An 18,158-nucleotide genomic window follows, 5' to 3' on the forward strand; every position below is an offset into this window, starting at 1 on the left:
GACCCTGAGAAGTGTTAACAAAATACATAGGAGTCGGGGACCCTATCGAAGTGTTAAAAATAGGAGTCTGGGACCCTATTGGAAAGGAGAAAAAAGAAGAATAGGGCAAGAAATGAGTGTTAAGAGCAAAGGATCTTAAACTGCACTGTAACTTTTATTCATGTATTTTTTCTTTTAATATTTATTTTATTATCTTTGTTTTTAAATGCCATTTTCTGAATGTCTTTCATTTTTGTAGAGCACTTTGAATTGCCTTGTGTTGAAAGGTGCTATATAAATAAACTTGCCTTGTGTACTTTGTCATATAGCTTACACGCATAGCTACAGTTTGCTAACATGCAAAGCAGGACAGCCAGCGGGGCAGTTCAACTTTGTGACACTTTCTTAGAGTACTTGAAGGATAGTTTAAAAATACTGCAATACTAACTTTCCACTAAAAAGTAACAAATAAATAAAGGGTACATTGTATTGTTTTTATTCCTCATCATCTTCTTCACACTAACAGCTCTTGATGGGTAGATCTGGTGATAATGTGATGTCCTCCCTCAGATGTCCTGGATGTATAGAGGTTTCATGAAGCTTGCAGTGTGACAGGCCATCGAGTGTTAGTCGTGAAATCACTGTAAAGTTGGCTACATGTGGTTTTTTAGTGAGCTAAGGCCTTAAAACAACTTACTTATTTGATTAAATGATTTAAACGATGTCTAAAAAGTAGTTTATAGTGAATATTTTGTCGAAAAACCCCACTGTATTCAATTATTTTAATCCCTCGAGTGAGATTAATTAATTTGGGCATTGAGGTTAATTAAATATACGGTTTGAACAAGTCTCACAGGGAACTTAAACATCTAAATATATATCATTTAATATAATTAAAAAAATAGTAATTATAATAATAAAATAGTAATAAAATAATGATTATAATACACACATATAATACTATTCATAATAATAATAATATTCAGGTTAATAACTTTAATAAAACCAATTATCCTGTAATAATAATAATAATGACATAAGTAGCTCTAAACATGGGTGTGTAATATGATTAATAATAATGTAAACAAATTGTACATTGTTCTCACATTTGTACATGTCCTTAAACAACCCAAAAACCTACATGTATGTACTGTTGCTCCATTAACCACCATAGGAGGACCCGTGTTGGCAGCACACATGGGCAGCACACATGGATCATGACACGGATGTATAATAAGAACACTCCCCCAAAAAAGCACGCAAGCAGTAGTGATGGAAATTCCGGATCATTTGGCTCGGCTCACCAAGAAGAGCCGGCTGGTTCGCGACCGACACATCACGAGCAAGCAGTATTACCGGAAGCCAAGCGCCTCCAGAAGCTCACAGCACCACCGGGAGACCCAAAGAGAGACACGAGGACCCGGTCCAGACCCTCAGGTGAGCCCCGTTCTTATTACCTGTTGTTACCTAAACGTGGTGTTTTTCTGAATGGAGCTTCTGAATGGGGACCAGTCTAAAGACACGTGGTAGTGGGTACTTTCACTCTGTGAAGGCGCCAGAAAGAGAGGAAGGCGCCGGCGGGTAAATTCAATTTCCCCCTATGAATTTAAAGTTATTCTTAGTTTGAATCTAATATATAAACATGTTAGGCTTCTATAACCGGATTTACTATATGTAATATGCACACTAACCGATATGTTGAGATAAACGTGACTTTTCTGTCTGCTTTTATTTTTTAGATTTGACTTATTCTGTTCAGAAACACTGCTGCTGTTCAAAAGATTAATAATAACAACGATTGTAAACAAGCCAGATTTAATTTATTATAAAAAAGCGTGTGGGTTATGTTTCGTTTACTGTAGGCTATACATAGTAGGAGTCGATGTTGACATAAACAGACATCATAATCTAAAAAGTTGATTTTGTATTTTATGTGTGTAGAAAAAAATCGATACTGTCGCAATAGCTCTTGTTTATCTGTATTTGTTTTAAAACACATGGTTATAACAATAATGACCAAATTATAAGTCGTAATATAATGTTTATATTAGATACAATTAAGTCATTATCTCAACCTTTTATGTATACGTCTCGAGCTATCAAACACAAATCACTCACGTGTATATTAGTTTGCAGCTTTGACAGACATATAACGTGTTTTAATGATGTCACAAATCATTAATACTAATATAGCCGAACTGTCAGTTGGAGCCCAAATCGCACGAAAAGTATTCCGCATGTTATAACCATAGACTGTATGTCATAACAAGCCATCCAGATTACATTTAGCCGCCAAATAGAAGAGACAGTTGGCGGAATTAAAGCCGGTTCCTCCATGTGGAGTTTACGGGAAGTGACGTAGTGCCGCGTCACTACCCAAACGGACTATTTTAAGCAAATGAAATAGTTAATAGTAAGATGTACAGGACTATAAACTAATATTATCGTTTTTTATTTATATTGATTTATTTTCTAGTTTTCTTTCTTGTAATTTGTATTATTCTTATTGTTAAAGCATGTTGTTACTGTTTTATTTAATATAGGTTTCAATTTTGTATTGTATAATTCATTTTGTCTTATGCCTTCCTTTATTTTACCGAGAGGGATCAATATTTGTTGTTGTTATTATTATTGTTTTCCTATAACACCTTTTACCTCCTTGTGTCGCTTGAACGGTTATATATTTGTTGTCAGTCCATTAAAAATCTGCATTATTATTATTTTACTTAACTCAAAGTATAAGATCTTAGTGAAAAGAAGAGTAAAACAAATATAATTTCAGTTTTACAATATGATGCAATGCAATCTGTCTAACAATGTGTTTTTAAAATAAATGCAGCAGATTAAAACAGTCATTATGTATCAGTAATACTAATAGAAATATCTTACTATATGCTCAATGCGTCTCTCACTTCAACAATCCGTACTGTACTTAAAAATAATAATGCAGCTTGTAAAATGGAGTAGTTTTAGATATTGTTACCGCACACCCACGGCAAAGGTTAGCATTGGTATTTCGTGTAGGTCTAATAATCATTGGACGAACCACCATGGAGGCCAAAGACTAGTGAATGAGTCAGTTGATGAAAGCATGTCCTGTAATCACATCCTGCTGGCTGTTTATTTAAAGGCTTCTCTTGACTTTAGAGCAGGCACGTGACAGAAGCAACAGGATGACGATGAGTCCCCCCGCAGATCGGTGAGTTTGAGGCTTTGTTTTTACTTCTGGATATATAAACTAAACGTGTAAAGATCGGGGTTGTAAAAGTATTTTTGTTTCCGCAGCGGCCAGGCTGTAGGCCTCATCATCTTCGTGCTCGGTTTGGGAACTCTGCTGCCGTGGAACTTCTTCCTGACGGCCTCAGAGGTTTCTACAACTCTGATAACTGATATCAACTGATAAAACATTGAGGGATTATTTAGCAAAAACACACAAAAACAACAACTTGAATTTTACATTGCACTCACGGGAATATCAATCACTGGGGTTGGTCAATTCATTGTAAGAAGGGCTTGTTTTTTTGCACATCAACACAAATTGAGCTTCATGTGTGCTAGAAATCTGAATTAACTTGGTGTTAAAAATGTCCTTTCCATTTTCCCCACAAACCAAGGTCTTTAAATGTTTTGTTTTATCAGTTCAAAACCCATAATGATGCAGTTTAATTTGAAATGAAATATTTAAAAAGCAGGAATTCTCCATATTTCAGAGGCTGACATCAGACTTATTTGTAATGTTTGCATGGAAACTAAATTAAAAATGATTAAATAATCGAGTTACTCCACACAGGTTCCCCCTCTGTCATTATGTTTTAAAATAAAACATGTTAAATCATTCTTCTTTTCCTCTTTGTTAAAGTACTTCAACCAGCGCCTCGAATCAAACGTCACCTCCAATGGCTCCTCAGCTGCTAAAGACTACAACTACGACAGCTGGATGGCCTTGCTCTCCCAGCTGCCCCTGCTGCTGTTCACGCTGCTCAACTCCTTCCTGCATCACTGGTGAGCTCCTGCAGCAGATTCGCATGAGGCTGGAGCCTGGACGCGTATACACATGTACATGTCGGCCAGGAGGGTTGAGCTATAGGTCGTCCTTGATCAGTGTTGGAAGAAGTACTCGGATCATGTACTCAAGTGGTTGGAAAAAGTCCTGCATTTCAAATATTACTTTGTACAAAAGTATTAGCATCCAAATATACTTAAAAGACCAAATACTCGTTATGTTTAAAGGCCCATTTCAGAATCATATATATTCAGGGGGTCTTAAAAAGTATTCAAAGTTGATAAATCAATTTAGTGAAAATTAAGGCTATTAAACGGCATTTTCCACTGCTTGATAGCGCGCGAAGGTCCGTTTGCGCCGGTTGCTAAGCAACATCGTTATGGGGAAATGCAAGTCAATCATCACTCCTCTCTGGTCACTTGGTGCTGTGAGAGGACATCACTGTATTCGCCTGCGAGTTACATCCGCAGGGAGGTTCGGTTCAGTTCCATCACATAGTGTAACCCCCCATTTCAATCACAGTAACTATAACGGCGTTACTGAATGGAAATAGGTAACTAGTAACGCTATTAGTTACCGCAAAAAGTAGTCCCAACACTGTTCATATCACACTGATATCACATCATCAATCAGATCATCGATCATATAATATCACAATATGTCCTTATCTGAGTCAGCTGAGCCGTATCTGGCCGTGCAACACTCAGTCACAGTGTCACATACTGTATGCAGACGTATTATTTTAAGCAACACATTAAGTTGACGAAACACTCAACTCAAATGTAATTAAAGTCAGATCCGCTCGTGTCTTAGATGGGGCAGTATCATAAAACTGTTTTCAAACACTCGGTAGTTTATTTTTTAACCAGTTGTTCTGTATTCTCCTTGCAGGTGCAGCTCTGTGGCTTGTATCCTGGATTATATGTTTAAGTCATGGATGTTCAAAGTTCATATTTATCTAATATTAGTTTACTTTTCATTAATGAAGTATGAAGCTGCGCTGTCAGTACACTTGTCCCTGTTTGTGATTGGTCAAATGTAGCTAACCCCGCCCCTTTCACGTGAACGCGCTCTCAGCTGGAGAGAGCAGCCCTGGCTTGATTTACCGGGTTGATAACCAGCGTCGTAGGACCGCTTAGCGAGATCTCGTTTGTTTGGGTTAGTTTAGATCACTCAAACGTATCCAGGGTCTGTTGAACTGGCTTCGTAGTGCACAGGGCACAGGTGGCTAGCAGCGCTAATGTCAAAGACACACACATTATACTTAACACGGTTCGTACGGTCATTGAAAACCTGGAAAAGTCATGGAAATTCAAAATGCAAATTCCAGGCCCTGGAAAAGTTCTGGAAAACAATATTTTTCCCAAAGTTTTGGAAAAGTCATGGAAATGTAACTAAAGTTGCGTCAAATATAATTTACATTTTATCTCATCGCCGAAATAATCTGCGGTCGCCAGCTGTTATGTGCCATCATGACACGCATGGTGTTATTTTTTTATATATGAAGCGCGAGCTGTGTGCTCGAGTCTTCCTGCCTGTCGGCTGAACTCTGCTGCTCCGGTATGAGGGTCAGCTACATTATCTACGGTGCGTTCGTTAACTGTGCGGAGTCACTGTGGCACAGACTGGGCCGCTGGTGAACAGCTGTTAGAACGGCCGGTCAGGTGTTCAGAGCAGAGCGGCAGAGCGTGATGTGAACTGAAAAGTTTTTCTGTCACATATCATTAAGGAATCGTTGAGCTAGCTAGCATACATTGTCACTATCTGCTAACGTTAGCTTTAGCCTTCGTTTTCTAATAGTTTTTTTCATAGGCTATAAACAGAGGTGGTATAAGTATAGATATTGTGCTAGAGTAAAAGTAGAAGTACTCAGATCTTGTACTTTAGTAGAAGTACTCGGATGTTGTTCTTAAAAGTAGAAGTACTCAGATCTTGTACTTAAGTAAAAGTACTCAGATCTTGTACTCGAGTAGAAGTACTCAGATCTTGTACTTTAGTAGAAATACTCAGATATTGTACTTTAGTAGAAGTACTCGGATGTTGTTCTTAAAAGTAGAAGTACTCAGATCTTGTACTTGAGTAAAAGTAGAACTACTCAGGTCTTGTACTTGAGTTAAAGTAGAAGTACTCAGAAAAGTAAAAGTACTCAGATCTTGTACTCGAGTAGAAGTACTCAGATCTTGTACTTTAGTAGAAATACTCAGATATTGTACTTTAGTAGAAGTACTCAGATCTTGTACTTTAGTAGAAGTGGAAGTACTCAGATGTTGTACTTGAGTAAATGTAGAAGTACTCAGATCTTGTACTTGAGTAAATGTAGAAGTACTCAGGTCTTGTACTTGAGTAAAAGTAGAAGTACTCAGATCTCGTACTTGAGTAAAAGTAGAAGTACCAGAGTGTAGGAATACTCTGTTACAGTATAAGTCCTGCATTCAAAATGTTACTCAAGTAAAAGTACAAAAGTATTATCATCAAAATATAGTTAAAGTAGCGACAGTAAAATTGGATTGGTCCATTTCAGAATAAAATATGTGATATGTTTTATAATGATTGATCATGAAAGTGTTCTCAGAGCTGGTGAAGGTGCAGCTAGTTTGAATGGCTTTGTAGACTGCAGGGTAGCTGGTGGATTCACTCCAGGTGGAACTAAAGTCTGATTCAACACTTGGTTAGATTTCACATCATTCATCCACATCTGTGAAGTAACTAAAGGTATTAATACATGCAGTGGAGGAAAAGTACACCATGTTCCTCTGAACTGTAGTGGAGTAGAAGTACACCATGTTCCTCTGAACTGTAGTGGAGTAGAAGTACACCATGTTCCTCTGAACTGTAGAGGAGTAGAAGTACACCATGTACCTCTGAACTGTAGAGGAGTAGAAGTACACCATGTACCTCTGAACTGTAGAGGAGTAGAAGTACACCATGTACCTCTGAACTGTAGAAGTACAAAGTAGCAAAACATTGAAATACTTAAATAAAGTACAAGTATCTCAAAATTGTACCCACGTATAGTACTTGTTGAGTTTATGAACATAGTTACTTTACACCAGTGGCTATACAGATAAAAAGACTAAGCCTTGCACAGAGGCATGAAAATACATTTTCAAAATGCTCAACAGTGCTGTCAAAATTATAAACTGACTGCTACACAATTCAAATAAATGCTTTTATATATTTCTATTAGATGTGACTCTGTTATTATTAACACTGCTGCTTTAGTTGTTCTGATTGCTAAAATCATCTGTTATTCCTCATTTTAAAGCCGATATTCCGTGGGGTCGGGGGGCTCGGGTCCTTGTCACCTTTTTCATACCTGATGAGTTTGCATCCCTGACTACAGTTGCTTTAGCGTGTAGAAGCTAGTAAGCCTACTATTGGATTTGTTTTAGATAGGCACTACATGTTTCATATGCAGACCTTATTTTCCCGTTCCATGTTCAAATAAACCATTTTCAGTGGTAATTTTTGTTTGGTCATGGAAAATGAGGTAAAGGTCATTGCGAAGTCATGGAAAAGTCATTAAAAATCATTGATGAAAAAGTGTATGAACCCTGACTTAAGCAATAGCTCCGCGTCGGGCCGAACCACGCCCCTTAGCTGTGATATAATGAGCATATATCACGGCCTGAAGTGAGCTATTGCTTTTATAAAACGGTTACCAAGTGTGGCAATATGAGAAAAAAAAGACACACTCTAATTTAAATAGTTTTTATTAGTAAATAATGATGTTCAAAATAAAACAGTCCCTCCGTTGCCTTCTGCGCGAAACATAGTGCGAGGTGGTTGCTATGCAACAACACTAACAGCTAGCGAACATATTAGACAGAGCGTTGATCCATTATTTGGCTATTTATTTACATTCATGTGTTTGTTGCCGTTTGTTGTGCACCCACTGAAAACCTGTCCAGCATCAGCAGCATGGCTTACGAGGTTACTTGTTGAGGTTGAGGTTGTTCTAGCTGTTGCTTGGCGTGGTGAGAATATTGCTCCACTTTCTCCGGTCCCTGAGATTGGGCTTCCAGTAGCTCTGGAGAGAGCTTTCGCACCTGTGGCCACTAACGGTCATCATGTCTCTGCTTTGTTTCAAGACCCGCATCAGAAAGCTTTTGAATGGTGGTACTTCTCCAGTTGGTCTGCCTGCTCTTCACGTAGCTCTGCATGTCGTCGTTTAGGTGCTTTTTTTTTCTGGAGATAGGCACTGCTCAATCCACTCCTCCATAGTAAGACCCCCCGGAGGTCGAAGTTAATCTTAAATGTTTCCATCTTATGCTTTGTAAGTTTGTTCCGTAACAGAAGAAATGTACACTGAATATGTTTTGCCGTTTGATGTGTATGTCTGGACCGCTGCGTAAAAAGGAGGGTTTCTGCCCCGTTACTTCTCCGCTGCTTCCTTGTTCCAGTATGAAAAGCAAACTGCAGGCAGTTTGCTTTTCAGCCCAGCGGTATAATGTTTTTCTCAGACGCGGAGGGATACTGACTTGTTGTGAAAAGTAACTTACAATTCTACCCGTGGTATACGCTCAGTATATCACGGCTAAGAACCAATCAGATTTCTTGATTTGACTTGTCCGTTTTATAAATTATATTTTTATTTTACCAGGATGCAGTTACACAAATATTTGGGAAGGCTTAGCCTTCCCTTGCCGACAGCACCCGCTGTGGAGCTTATGAGGGAATGAGTAGCAGGGGAAGGGAATGAGCCGATTGCAGGATCTGGGAGGACCGGAGAGTTTATTGATATGCAAAACCTATGAATGTGTTGAACTTGTGACAGAAGTATAATGTAGGACAAACTGAGAACGTTGGTACAATTACCTCAAAACAGACTTATGTACTTTATCCTACTTCCCACCATTGTCATCTTTATATCTCACACTGCAGTAATATGTAGTAAGACTCTCACCTTCGGAGTCCACATGTGATGTCCCCCTCAGGGACAGTAGCATTTATGTCGTCCTATGAACTAACGGCTGAGGTCTCCTCTCTCGTCTCTGCAGGGTGAGGCCTCGTCTCCGTGTCGCCTTCAGTTTCGTCCTCATCTTCCTCCTCTTCTCCCTCAACGCCGCTCTGGTTCGAGTCCCGATGCAGCCGGACACCTTCTTCTCCGTCACCATGGCCACCATCTGGTTCATCAACAGTAGGTCATATTATTATTTAGTAAAATAATGGATTCTTGTTCGTATAAATGGATAAATAATGGTCGATATGTTTCAACTCTCTCAGATCTTTCATGTATTATAATGAAAAAACAAGTCAAATGATCAATTAGTTTGAAAATGTAACGGTCTCTATAATGATTTTAATGATGTGTGTGTGTGTGTGTGTGTGTGTGTGTGTGTGTGTGTGTGTGTGTGTGTGTGTGTGTGTGTGTGTGTGTGTGTGTGTGTGTGTGTGTGTGTGTGTGTGTGTGTGTGTGTGTGTGTGTGTCTCTGTGTGTGTCTCTGTGTGTGTCTCTGTGTGTGTGTGTCTCTGTGTGTGTGTGTGTGTCTCTGTGTGTGTGTGTTTCTGTGTGTGTGTGTGTTTGTGTGTGTCTCTGTGTGTGTGTGTGTGTGCAGTGGCCAGTGCGGTGCTGCAGAGCTCCCTGTTCGGGGTGGTGGGTCGGTTCCCCCCGCGGTACAGCACTCTGTTTATGAGCGGTCAGGGTCTGGCCGGACTCTTCGCTGCCCTCGCCATGCTCTTCTCCATCTTACGTGAGTAACAACCGAACACACGCTGCATATTTATATTTCGGGAAACTACATGTGACAAGTTGCCATTTTCCCATGACTCTAACATCCAATCAATGCTTTTTATAATATATAGATTTGTAACATAACACTTCAGACGTTTTCACTCAATCCTAACATTTTTTTTAAATAATGGAAACGGCTGTTGACTTTTTGATAGGTGCACAAAGAAATATATATATTTTTTAATTTTTAAATCTCAAAACACGAGTGAATGTAAGGAACAGGCTGGTGCAATAATTTCATTCATTATATTTATCTCATTACATTTTATATAATTTCATTTTCATTACTTTCCTTATTGCTTAATGTCGTCCATACATTAGCATGATGCAAACTAATCGGCTCATAAAGTATGAATGAAACGAGATGAAGAATATGCTACGAAATAGCATCATATATTAATGCCTTTATTTTACATCAGGCGAAAGATCTTCAGGGGGTCCGCGGGGTCTTAAAAAGTATTAAAAGTTGATAAATCAATTTAGCGAAAATTAAGGCTATTAAAAAGAATTAAAAAGTATTAAACGGCATTGTCCAAGGTATTAAGAAGGTCCACAGCAACGACAACATGAAACACCCTTTAATTTACTGAAACAACATGTCGGGAAACCCCCTCAAGGCGGCCCTATGCATAGCGTGCCATAAAATGCTGCTTCTTATTTTAAGTTTCGTTGCCTTGCTCCGCTCTGTGGGGGGGGTTATCGGCTGGTGGACTACCTGAGAGATATACAGCAGGAGAACACGCCATCCACCGCGGATAATAAACAGAATGGCGACCATGACAACCATGCTCTGGGGTCTTCTTCGCTGCTGTTGGTGTATTTTGTGGCGGCAGCAGCGCCACTTACAGGCCTGGCATATGTACTACAGCGTTTCCAGCATTTCCAGCGGTCTAGTGTGAACGGACACGTTAATGAATCGAATGCGTGTGAATGTGTTTTACTGTATGCGTCCTCGTGGGGCCGGGGTCTAAGCCAAACTATATCCGGTCACAGAGATCTGCTATTTTAAAGTAAGGGCAACACATATCGACCCTAAATATAGTCTATATTAAGAACGAGACAAGTCTTAACATATATATCGTTTTTTGTAAACATATGACCAATGTGTGAGGGTGATGACGTCAGAGCATCGTCCTATGTGCCGGGCTTAGCCCCGGACAGCCCCAGCCCAATTTAACCCCTGGGTATTTGTGAGGGAGCTCCTGTATGGCATTACCCCGCTGAAGCTCATGAAGTTTAATATATTTCATAGTTCAAAGTTTTGTCAATTGTTTTGTTTATTGGTCAAATACTGGTTTGTACTGGTTTCTGATGGTTTCACTGGAATGAAAGAGCACAGAAGCAGCAAAGCAGCATGCTGCATTAACCCTGACCTTCACAGAGAGGTTGAAGTTCATGTGGAGAGGAGGCTTCAGTCGTCTGTCTGCACTCTGTTTAGTTGTGCTATCTTACAATCAATATAGTCAATGTGAGGTAAAGTGTGTCGCCAAGGTAACCGGTTAGAACTCGAAGTGGCGATGAGGTCTTAAAATGTATGGAAAGGGTCTTAAAAAAGGTCTTAAAAGGTTTTAAATTTGACTTCAGGATTCCTGCATATACCCTGAACTTACAAAAAGTAATAAGTAACTTTGTTTTTGCGATTTACCTTTGATGAATGTGCCGGTCATTTGAACAGGTAATCATGTGATCTCGTGGTCTATAAAGAGTCAGATAATATTGAAAATGCCCTCAGAAATGCCCCAAAACAATGACTCTTCACTTTCGAGAAGCATCGCCTCGTCATGTGTTGTTCTGCATGTCAACAGATACGAGCTCTGAGGCTGACGCAGACAGGAGCTCGGCAGCGTTGGGTTATTTCATCACTCCCTGTGTGGCGACTCTGGGGACTCTGCTGTGTTTCCTGCTGCTGCCACACCTGGTGAGGGCACACACACACACACACACACACACACACACACACACACACACACATGAGAACACCTAAATACCCTGCTGCTTCTGTCAATTCTACAAATGAAAATTATGAATCTCTCCCTGAAGTCCTTTGAAGGGCGCATCCTGTGATGTCCAGGTTCATATCAGTATTTTGTCTCATACTGCCTGTGCTGCAGCTCCTCTTTTCACCCTCTGTCTGAAACCAGAGCCCAGTCTGCTCTGATTGGTTAGCTGGCCGGCTCTGTTGTGATTGATCAACCGCATAGGGATGTCCCGCCCCTTAGCCTATCACGTATAATGTGTTGGAGCGCTAGCCAATAGAAGCGTGAGTGTTACATGGTGATGTCACTTTCACAGAAGTAACATTTGACAAAATCAGCCGAATCATTACTACTATTGATGAGTACTTTTCTTTTCATTTAAAGGCTTTAGACGAAACCCTACACACTCCGAATTTCTGAAAGATTATATTTTAATAAAACATTATAATCTCGTGACGATGTCGACTCTCCTCTGCAGGAATTTGCTCGTTTTTTCCTGAACAAACATCAGTCGCAGAGCGTGGAGACGACACTGGAGCTGTGCGGCCCCACAGGTCGGTCCCTACACTCTCACTCTGCAACATAATCATGTCAGGGGTTTAAATTATTATTTTCAAGATGTTTAAGTCAATGTACACAACTTGAATATCTTCATATATCCATTTCTACTTTTAATATTTTTTCAATTGGGCTTGACTATAAAATACCATCCATCTTCTGCCGCTTGATTAATTAAATGTTGCATTTAGAAATGACTTAAGTTAAATGTAGCTTGGAAGATAGGAAACATCTGTCCAATAAATAGCAAACAAGTATATCAACAGTAAGTCACTGATTTATTTATATTGCACATTGTACTCATGAAAGGGCATCAACATAGTTTAGCATTCAGCACAAAAACTTAAAAACAACAGAAATCAAGACGACGTCTGATAAGATTTACATTTTAATGTTGACGCCCACTTACTCGGCGAAGCTCGAATTTACAAACAGCTATTAACGCTGGCTGAGTCACTGACACATTTACATTTATTTCCTTTCAAAAGACAAGCAAGTGTTAGAAAACGGCTCCAAACACCAGGAGGCCAACGGGAAGCTCTCCAACGAGCCGGAGGGCGATCAGGAGCGTTCGTCCGTCCTGCAAGTCTTCAAAAAGGTGAGTTTTGTATTTATTTAACACGTTGTTGTCCAGGTGCTAAAAGACAGCTGGTTAAGTCTAATGATGTGGCATCTTCACTGTTCAAGGAGATGGGCTGTTTTACTTTGCATCCATTGTTTTGGATCCATTTTGGATATTTTATTCTACTTTAATATCTTTAAAATGCCTTTTATACGATAAAAAAAAAAAATGTATTTAGTTTGCAACAATATAAAACAGGAAATTCAAAGCTTTTTTGTAATGCATAATTTAGCATAGTACAGGACTGCATTTTGTATTTTATTCAATCTCATGTCCTTCTGACTTTAAAGCCTCTTGTCATTTATATATATACCGTACTTTTCGGACTATAAAGCGCACCATCATATAAGCCGCAGCAGCAGCTAAATTGTCCGTCTGTCTTGCTCTCGTTCTGTCTCTCGGTTCCACTTTTACTTTGGCGCGCTACCTGTCTCTTTTCCGGCCTCCAGCTTTTCCTGCTGGAGCCGCCCCTTAAAGGTGGCGGGCGCGGACCGGTCCTAGAGCCCGTAGAGTTAAAGGTGGTTAATTTTACCTGTAAAATCCATAGATTTAGGAGGTTCCCTAGTGGCCGTTAGCTGTACAAACAAAATGGGGGGAAAAGTCGCGGCTTATCGTCCGAAAAGTACGGTATATATTATATATGTTTAAAAATGTATCCATCTTTGAAATGCTGTTCGTCCATTTGTTTTCCTAATCCTTACTATTAGTATAATTAGTATTCTTGCATATTAGCATTTCACTGCCCTCTTTACAAATATGAGTATCTTACAAATAAATGTGTGTGTGTGTGTGTCCTGCAGATCTGGCTGATGGCTATGTGTGTGACGTGTGTGTTTGCCGTCACACTCTCAGTGTTTCCTGTCATCACACTCCGAGTCAGGACCGTCTACCAAGACAACCCGGTCTGGGGTGAGACACAACTTCTTTATCTCTGTTCACGTCAGGGATGGATCGATATGATTATTGAATGTCAGCTTACAATTGTAATTTTACCTCTCTTAAAACCCTAAGAGATTCATTATACTTTAAAGAGTCCTCTCCTGCTGATGTTCAGGTGCATATCAGTATGTAGTGTCTCTACTTTAAAGAGTCCTCCTGCTGATGTTCAGGTGTATATCAGTATATAGTGTCTCTACTTTAAAGAGTCCTCTCCTGCTGATGTTCAGGTGTATATCAGTATGTAGTGTCTCTACTTTAAAGAGTCCTCTCCTACTGATGTTCAGGTGTATATCAGTATGTAGTGTCTCTACTTTAAAGAGTCCTCTCCTACTGATGTTCAGGTGTATATCAGTATATAGTGTCTCTACTTTAAAGAGTCCTCTCCTGCTGATGTTCAGGTGTATATCAGTATATAGTGTCTCTACTTTAAAGAGTCCTCTCCTACTGATGTTCAGGTGTATATCAGTATGTAGTGTCTCTACTTTAAAGAGTCCTCTCCTGCTGATGTTCAGGTGTATATCAGTATGTAGTGTCTCTACTTTAAAGAGTCCTCTCCTACTGATGTTCAGGTGCATATCAGTATGTAGTGTCTCTACTTTAAAGAGTCCTGCTGATGTTCAGGTGTATATCAGTATATAGTGTCTCTACTTTAAAGAGTCCTCTCCTGCTGATGTTCAGGTGTATATCAGTATATAGTGTCTCTACTTTAAAGAGTCCTCTCCTACTGATGTTCAGGTGTATATCAGTATGTAGTGTCTCTACTTTAAAGAGTCCTCTCCTGCTGATGTTCAGGTGTATATCAGTATGTAGTGTCTCTACTTTAAAGAGTCCTCTCCTACTGATGTTCAGGTGCATATCAGTATGTAGTGTCTCTACTTTAAAGAGTCCTGCTGATGTTCAGGTGTATATCAGTATATAGTGTCTCTACTTTAAAGAGTCCTCTCCTGCTGATGTTCAGGTGTATATCAGTATGTAGTGTCTATACTTTAAAGAGTCCCCTCCTGCTGATGTTCAGGTGTATATCAGTATGTAGTGTCTATACTTTAAAGAGTCCTCTCCTGCTGATGTTCAGGTGTATATCAGTAGTGTCTCTACTTTAAAGAGTCCTCTCCTGCTGATGTTCAGGTGTATATCAGTATGTAGTGTCTCTACTTTAAAGAGTCCTCTCCTGCTGATGTTCAGGTGTATATCAGTATGTAGTGTCAATACTTTAAAGAGTCCTCTCCTGCTGATGTTCAGGTGTATATCAGTATGTAGTGTCTCTACTTTAAAGAGTCCTCTCCTGCTGATGTTCAGGTGTATATCAGTATGTAGTGTCTACTTTAAAGAGTCCTCTCCTGCTGATGTTCAGGTGTATATCAGTATGTAGTGTCTCTACTTTAAAGAGTCCTCTCCTGCTGATGTTCAGGTGTATATCAGTATGTAGTGTCTCTACTTTAAAGAGTCCTCTCCTGCTGATGTTCAGGTGTATATCAGTATGTAGCGTCTCTACTTTAAAGAGTCCTCTCCTGCTGATGTTCAGGTGTATATCAGTATGTAGTGTCTCTACTTTAAAGAGTCCTCTCCTGCTGATGTTCAGGTGTATATCAGTATGTAGCGTCTCTACTTTAAAGAGTCCTCTCCTGCTGATGTTCAGGTGTATATCAGTATGTAGCGTCTCTACTTTAAAGAGTCCTCTCCTGCTGATGTTCAGGTGTATATCAGTATGTAGTGTCTCTACATGTCTCCATGCTTTAAGGTTCAAAAAGCTCTTTATTGTTCTCATACTGCCTGTGCTGCAGCACCTCTTTTCACCCTCTGTCTGAAACCAGAGCCCAGTCTGCTCTGATTGGTTAGCTGGCCAGCTGTTGTGATTGTTCAACCCCTTAAACCTAATCGCGTACAATGTGTTGGAGCGCTAGCCAAAAGAAGCAGGAGTGTTACACAGTGATGTCACTAAGTCCCTCTGGAGGGAACTTTAGCCTTTGATGACTATTTACATGCACAAAAAAGCAAAATAAGGACTCTTGAAAAGTGACTTGATATAACTTAACACTCCTTTATTTACAGACAAGGTGTTCACCTGCGTCTGCTGCTTCATCGTGTTCAACGCCTTTGACCTGGCCGGCCGCGGCGCCCCGTCTCTCGTCCAATGGGTGAGTCTGCTGCTCAGCTGGGGGAAAACATGCTCTTTGGACCAAACAAAGGAACACATTCAAAATGATTACTTCAGTATTGTACACAAATATTCATAAGTTCCAGACTCCACTAATATTGCAACATACAGTATACTTAGCACATACCAAGAAATAAAGAGAGTTGGAGAGCAGTTTGAGACACGGTCGCCATCTTGGCCACATCAGTACTTTTTAAATGTTCTTTCCACCTCTTCCTCTGCTATTTTTGCATTTTTAAATGTCTAATTATTCCTGTGATGGACTCCTGAATGTTTCTGTATGTGCAGCCCTCGAAGGAGAGTCCTCTGTTTCCCGTCTCCGTGTTTTCCCGCCTGGTGTTCATCCCGCTGCTCATGATGTGTAACGTGGAGAACTCGAACCTCACCATCTTCTTCAGTCACGACTGCGCCTTCGTCACCATCATGGCGCTCTTCTCCTTCACCAACGGATACCTGGCCAGCCTCTGCATGTCCTACGCCCCACAGTGAGTCAACGTTTTTTGATTTATTTGTCAAATTCACAAGCTGCAAGCCGGCAGTAAATATATTCCTAACCAGCTGCAAGAACTATCTATCTACCTATCTATCCATCCATCTATCTATCCGTCTATCCATCCATCTATCCATCCATCTATCTATCTATATCTATCTTTCCATCCATCCATCCATCTATCCATCCATCTATTTATCTATCTATCCGTCTATCTGTCTATATCTATCCATCCATCTATCCATCTATCCATCCATCTATCTATCCATCCATCCATCTATCCATCCATCTATCCATCCATCTATCCATCCATCTATCCATCTGTCTATCCATCTATCCATCTATCCATCCATCTATCCATCCATCTATCTATCCATCTATCTATCCATCCATCTGTCTATCCATCCATCTATCCATCTATCCATCCATCTATCTATCCATCCATCTATCTATCCATCTATCTATCCATCTATCTATCCATCTATCTATCCATCCATCTATCCATCTATCTATCCATCTGTCTATAATCTATCTACAGGAAAGGGAGAACCCCAAAGAGCAGAATGGGGCCTCTTAAACTTTTGAGTTTCCCTTCATGTAGTTCATGTATTAACAGTGTGTGTGTTCTTCAGGTTGGTGCGCTCTAAAGACTGCGAGACGGCCGGCACTCTGATGTCCTTCTTCCTGGTTCTGGGTCTGGCTCTGGGAGCGTCTCTCTCCTTCCTGCTGGTGAAACTGGTTTAACCACCTGAGAGATCAACAAGCAGAAAAGTCAATAGCAGTCTTCCGTACGTACGTGAGATTAATTTAAAATGTTAATTTAATAAATATCATTTAGGCATAGCTCCTAAAATAAAACTGTTTATAATTTATAAATTAATAAGTTGAGATAAGTTCAAGTAAAAAATTGAAATGATATAATAATATGTTATATACATTTAGTTCATGTAAATGAATAATCTCTATTCATTCAATGAAAACACTTGAATGTAAGTTTGATAAACCACAATATGAATTAAATAATCACATTTGCACTTATTAACTGTCGTATCAAATGCATAACGTGTGTTCGGTGTGAACAGGAAGGCGGTTTCAATGTTGAAGGACAGATGAAAATAAAGGTCATAGATTTGTGGTTAAAATGTTGCTGCGACACAGCAAAGAAATATGAAGACAAATGTATTTATTTTTATTTTACTATATTAAAACATTCGAGTGAATGCCATTAAATCAACTTCTGCCTTTTGCTTGTAGTTTTTTTGTCTGTAGTAATTTATCTTTTAAAGTATGGAAAAGTGTTTTTTCAACTCTGTCTAATGTATTTCATGACACTGCAGGTTTTGTCATTTTCTATAGATGGAGATGTTGTTTGCTTATTTATGTTTTTTCTACTCTGTTATTTTTATACAAGCCAATAAAGGGGATTATGCGTGTGCTTTCATAATAAAATATACAAAATGGTCACTGTTGTTGTTTCCTTGGCCTTTCTTTTGGTTCACAGGCTTTCTCACACGAGCCAAAGAGCTGACCTTAAAGGGCCCATGTCATGCGTGTAAACGGTCTGCAGAGTCACTAACCCTCAAAGTACTCCCTGTCTGTGCTGCCCCAGAACGCCTTGTTGGAGAATTCTCTTTTTCCATTTCTTCCGCGGTTCCCGGAACCAAAATGGACCAATCCGGAGCTCCTCACACACCAGGACCTT

General features: G+C 39.7%; 1 protein-coding gene across 2 annotated transcripts; it reads left to right on the forward strand.

The window, feature by feature from the left end:
• Positions 1-1,259: 1,259 nt before the first annotated feature.
• LOC117443207 (equilibrative nucleoside transporter 2-like) lies at positions 1,260-17,918 on the forward strand. 2 transcript variants are annotated; one of them, XM_034079163.2, is made up of 13 exons: positions 1,260-1,416; positions 3,127-3,178; positions 3,265-3,346; positions 3,839-3,981; positions 8,983-9,122; positions 9,541-9,675; positions 11,522-11,634; positions 12,171-12,246; positions 12,739-12,848; positions 13,673-13,781; positions 15,861-15,946; positions 16,255-16,451; positions 17,089-17,918. In XM_034079163.2, the coding sequence occupies exons 2-13, from the start codon at positions 3,153-3,155 to the stop codon at positions 17,198-17,200; spliced, it is 1,329 nt and encodes a 442-aa protein (XP_033935054.1). In that variant the 5' UTR covers positions 1,260-1,416; positions 3,127-3,152; the 3' UTR covers positions 17,201-17,918. The 2 variants fall into 2 exon arrangements, with proteins under 2 accessions (XP_033935054.1, XP_033935055.1); XM_034079164.2 differs by having other exon boundaries at positions 3,132-3,178.
• Positions 17,919-18,158: the final 240 nt, after the last annotated feature.

Source organism: Pseudochaenichthys georgianus, unplaced genomic scaffold, assembly GCF_902827115.2.
Source record: "Pseudochaenichthys georgianus unplaced genomic scaffold, fPseGeo1.2 scaffold_554_arrow_ctg1, whole genome shotgun sequence".
NCBI lineage: Eukaryota > Metazoa > Chordata > Actinopteri > Perciformes > Channichthyidae > Pseudochaenichthys > Pseudochaenichthys georgianus.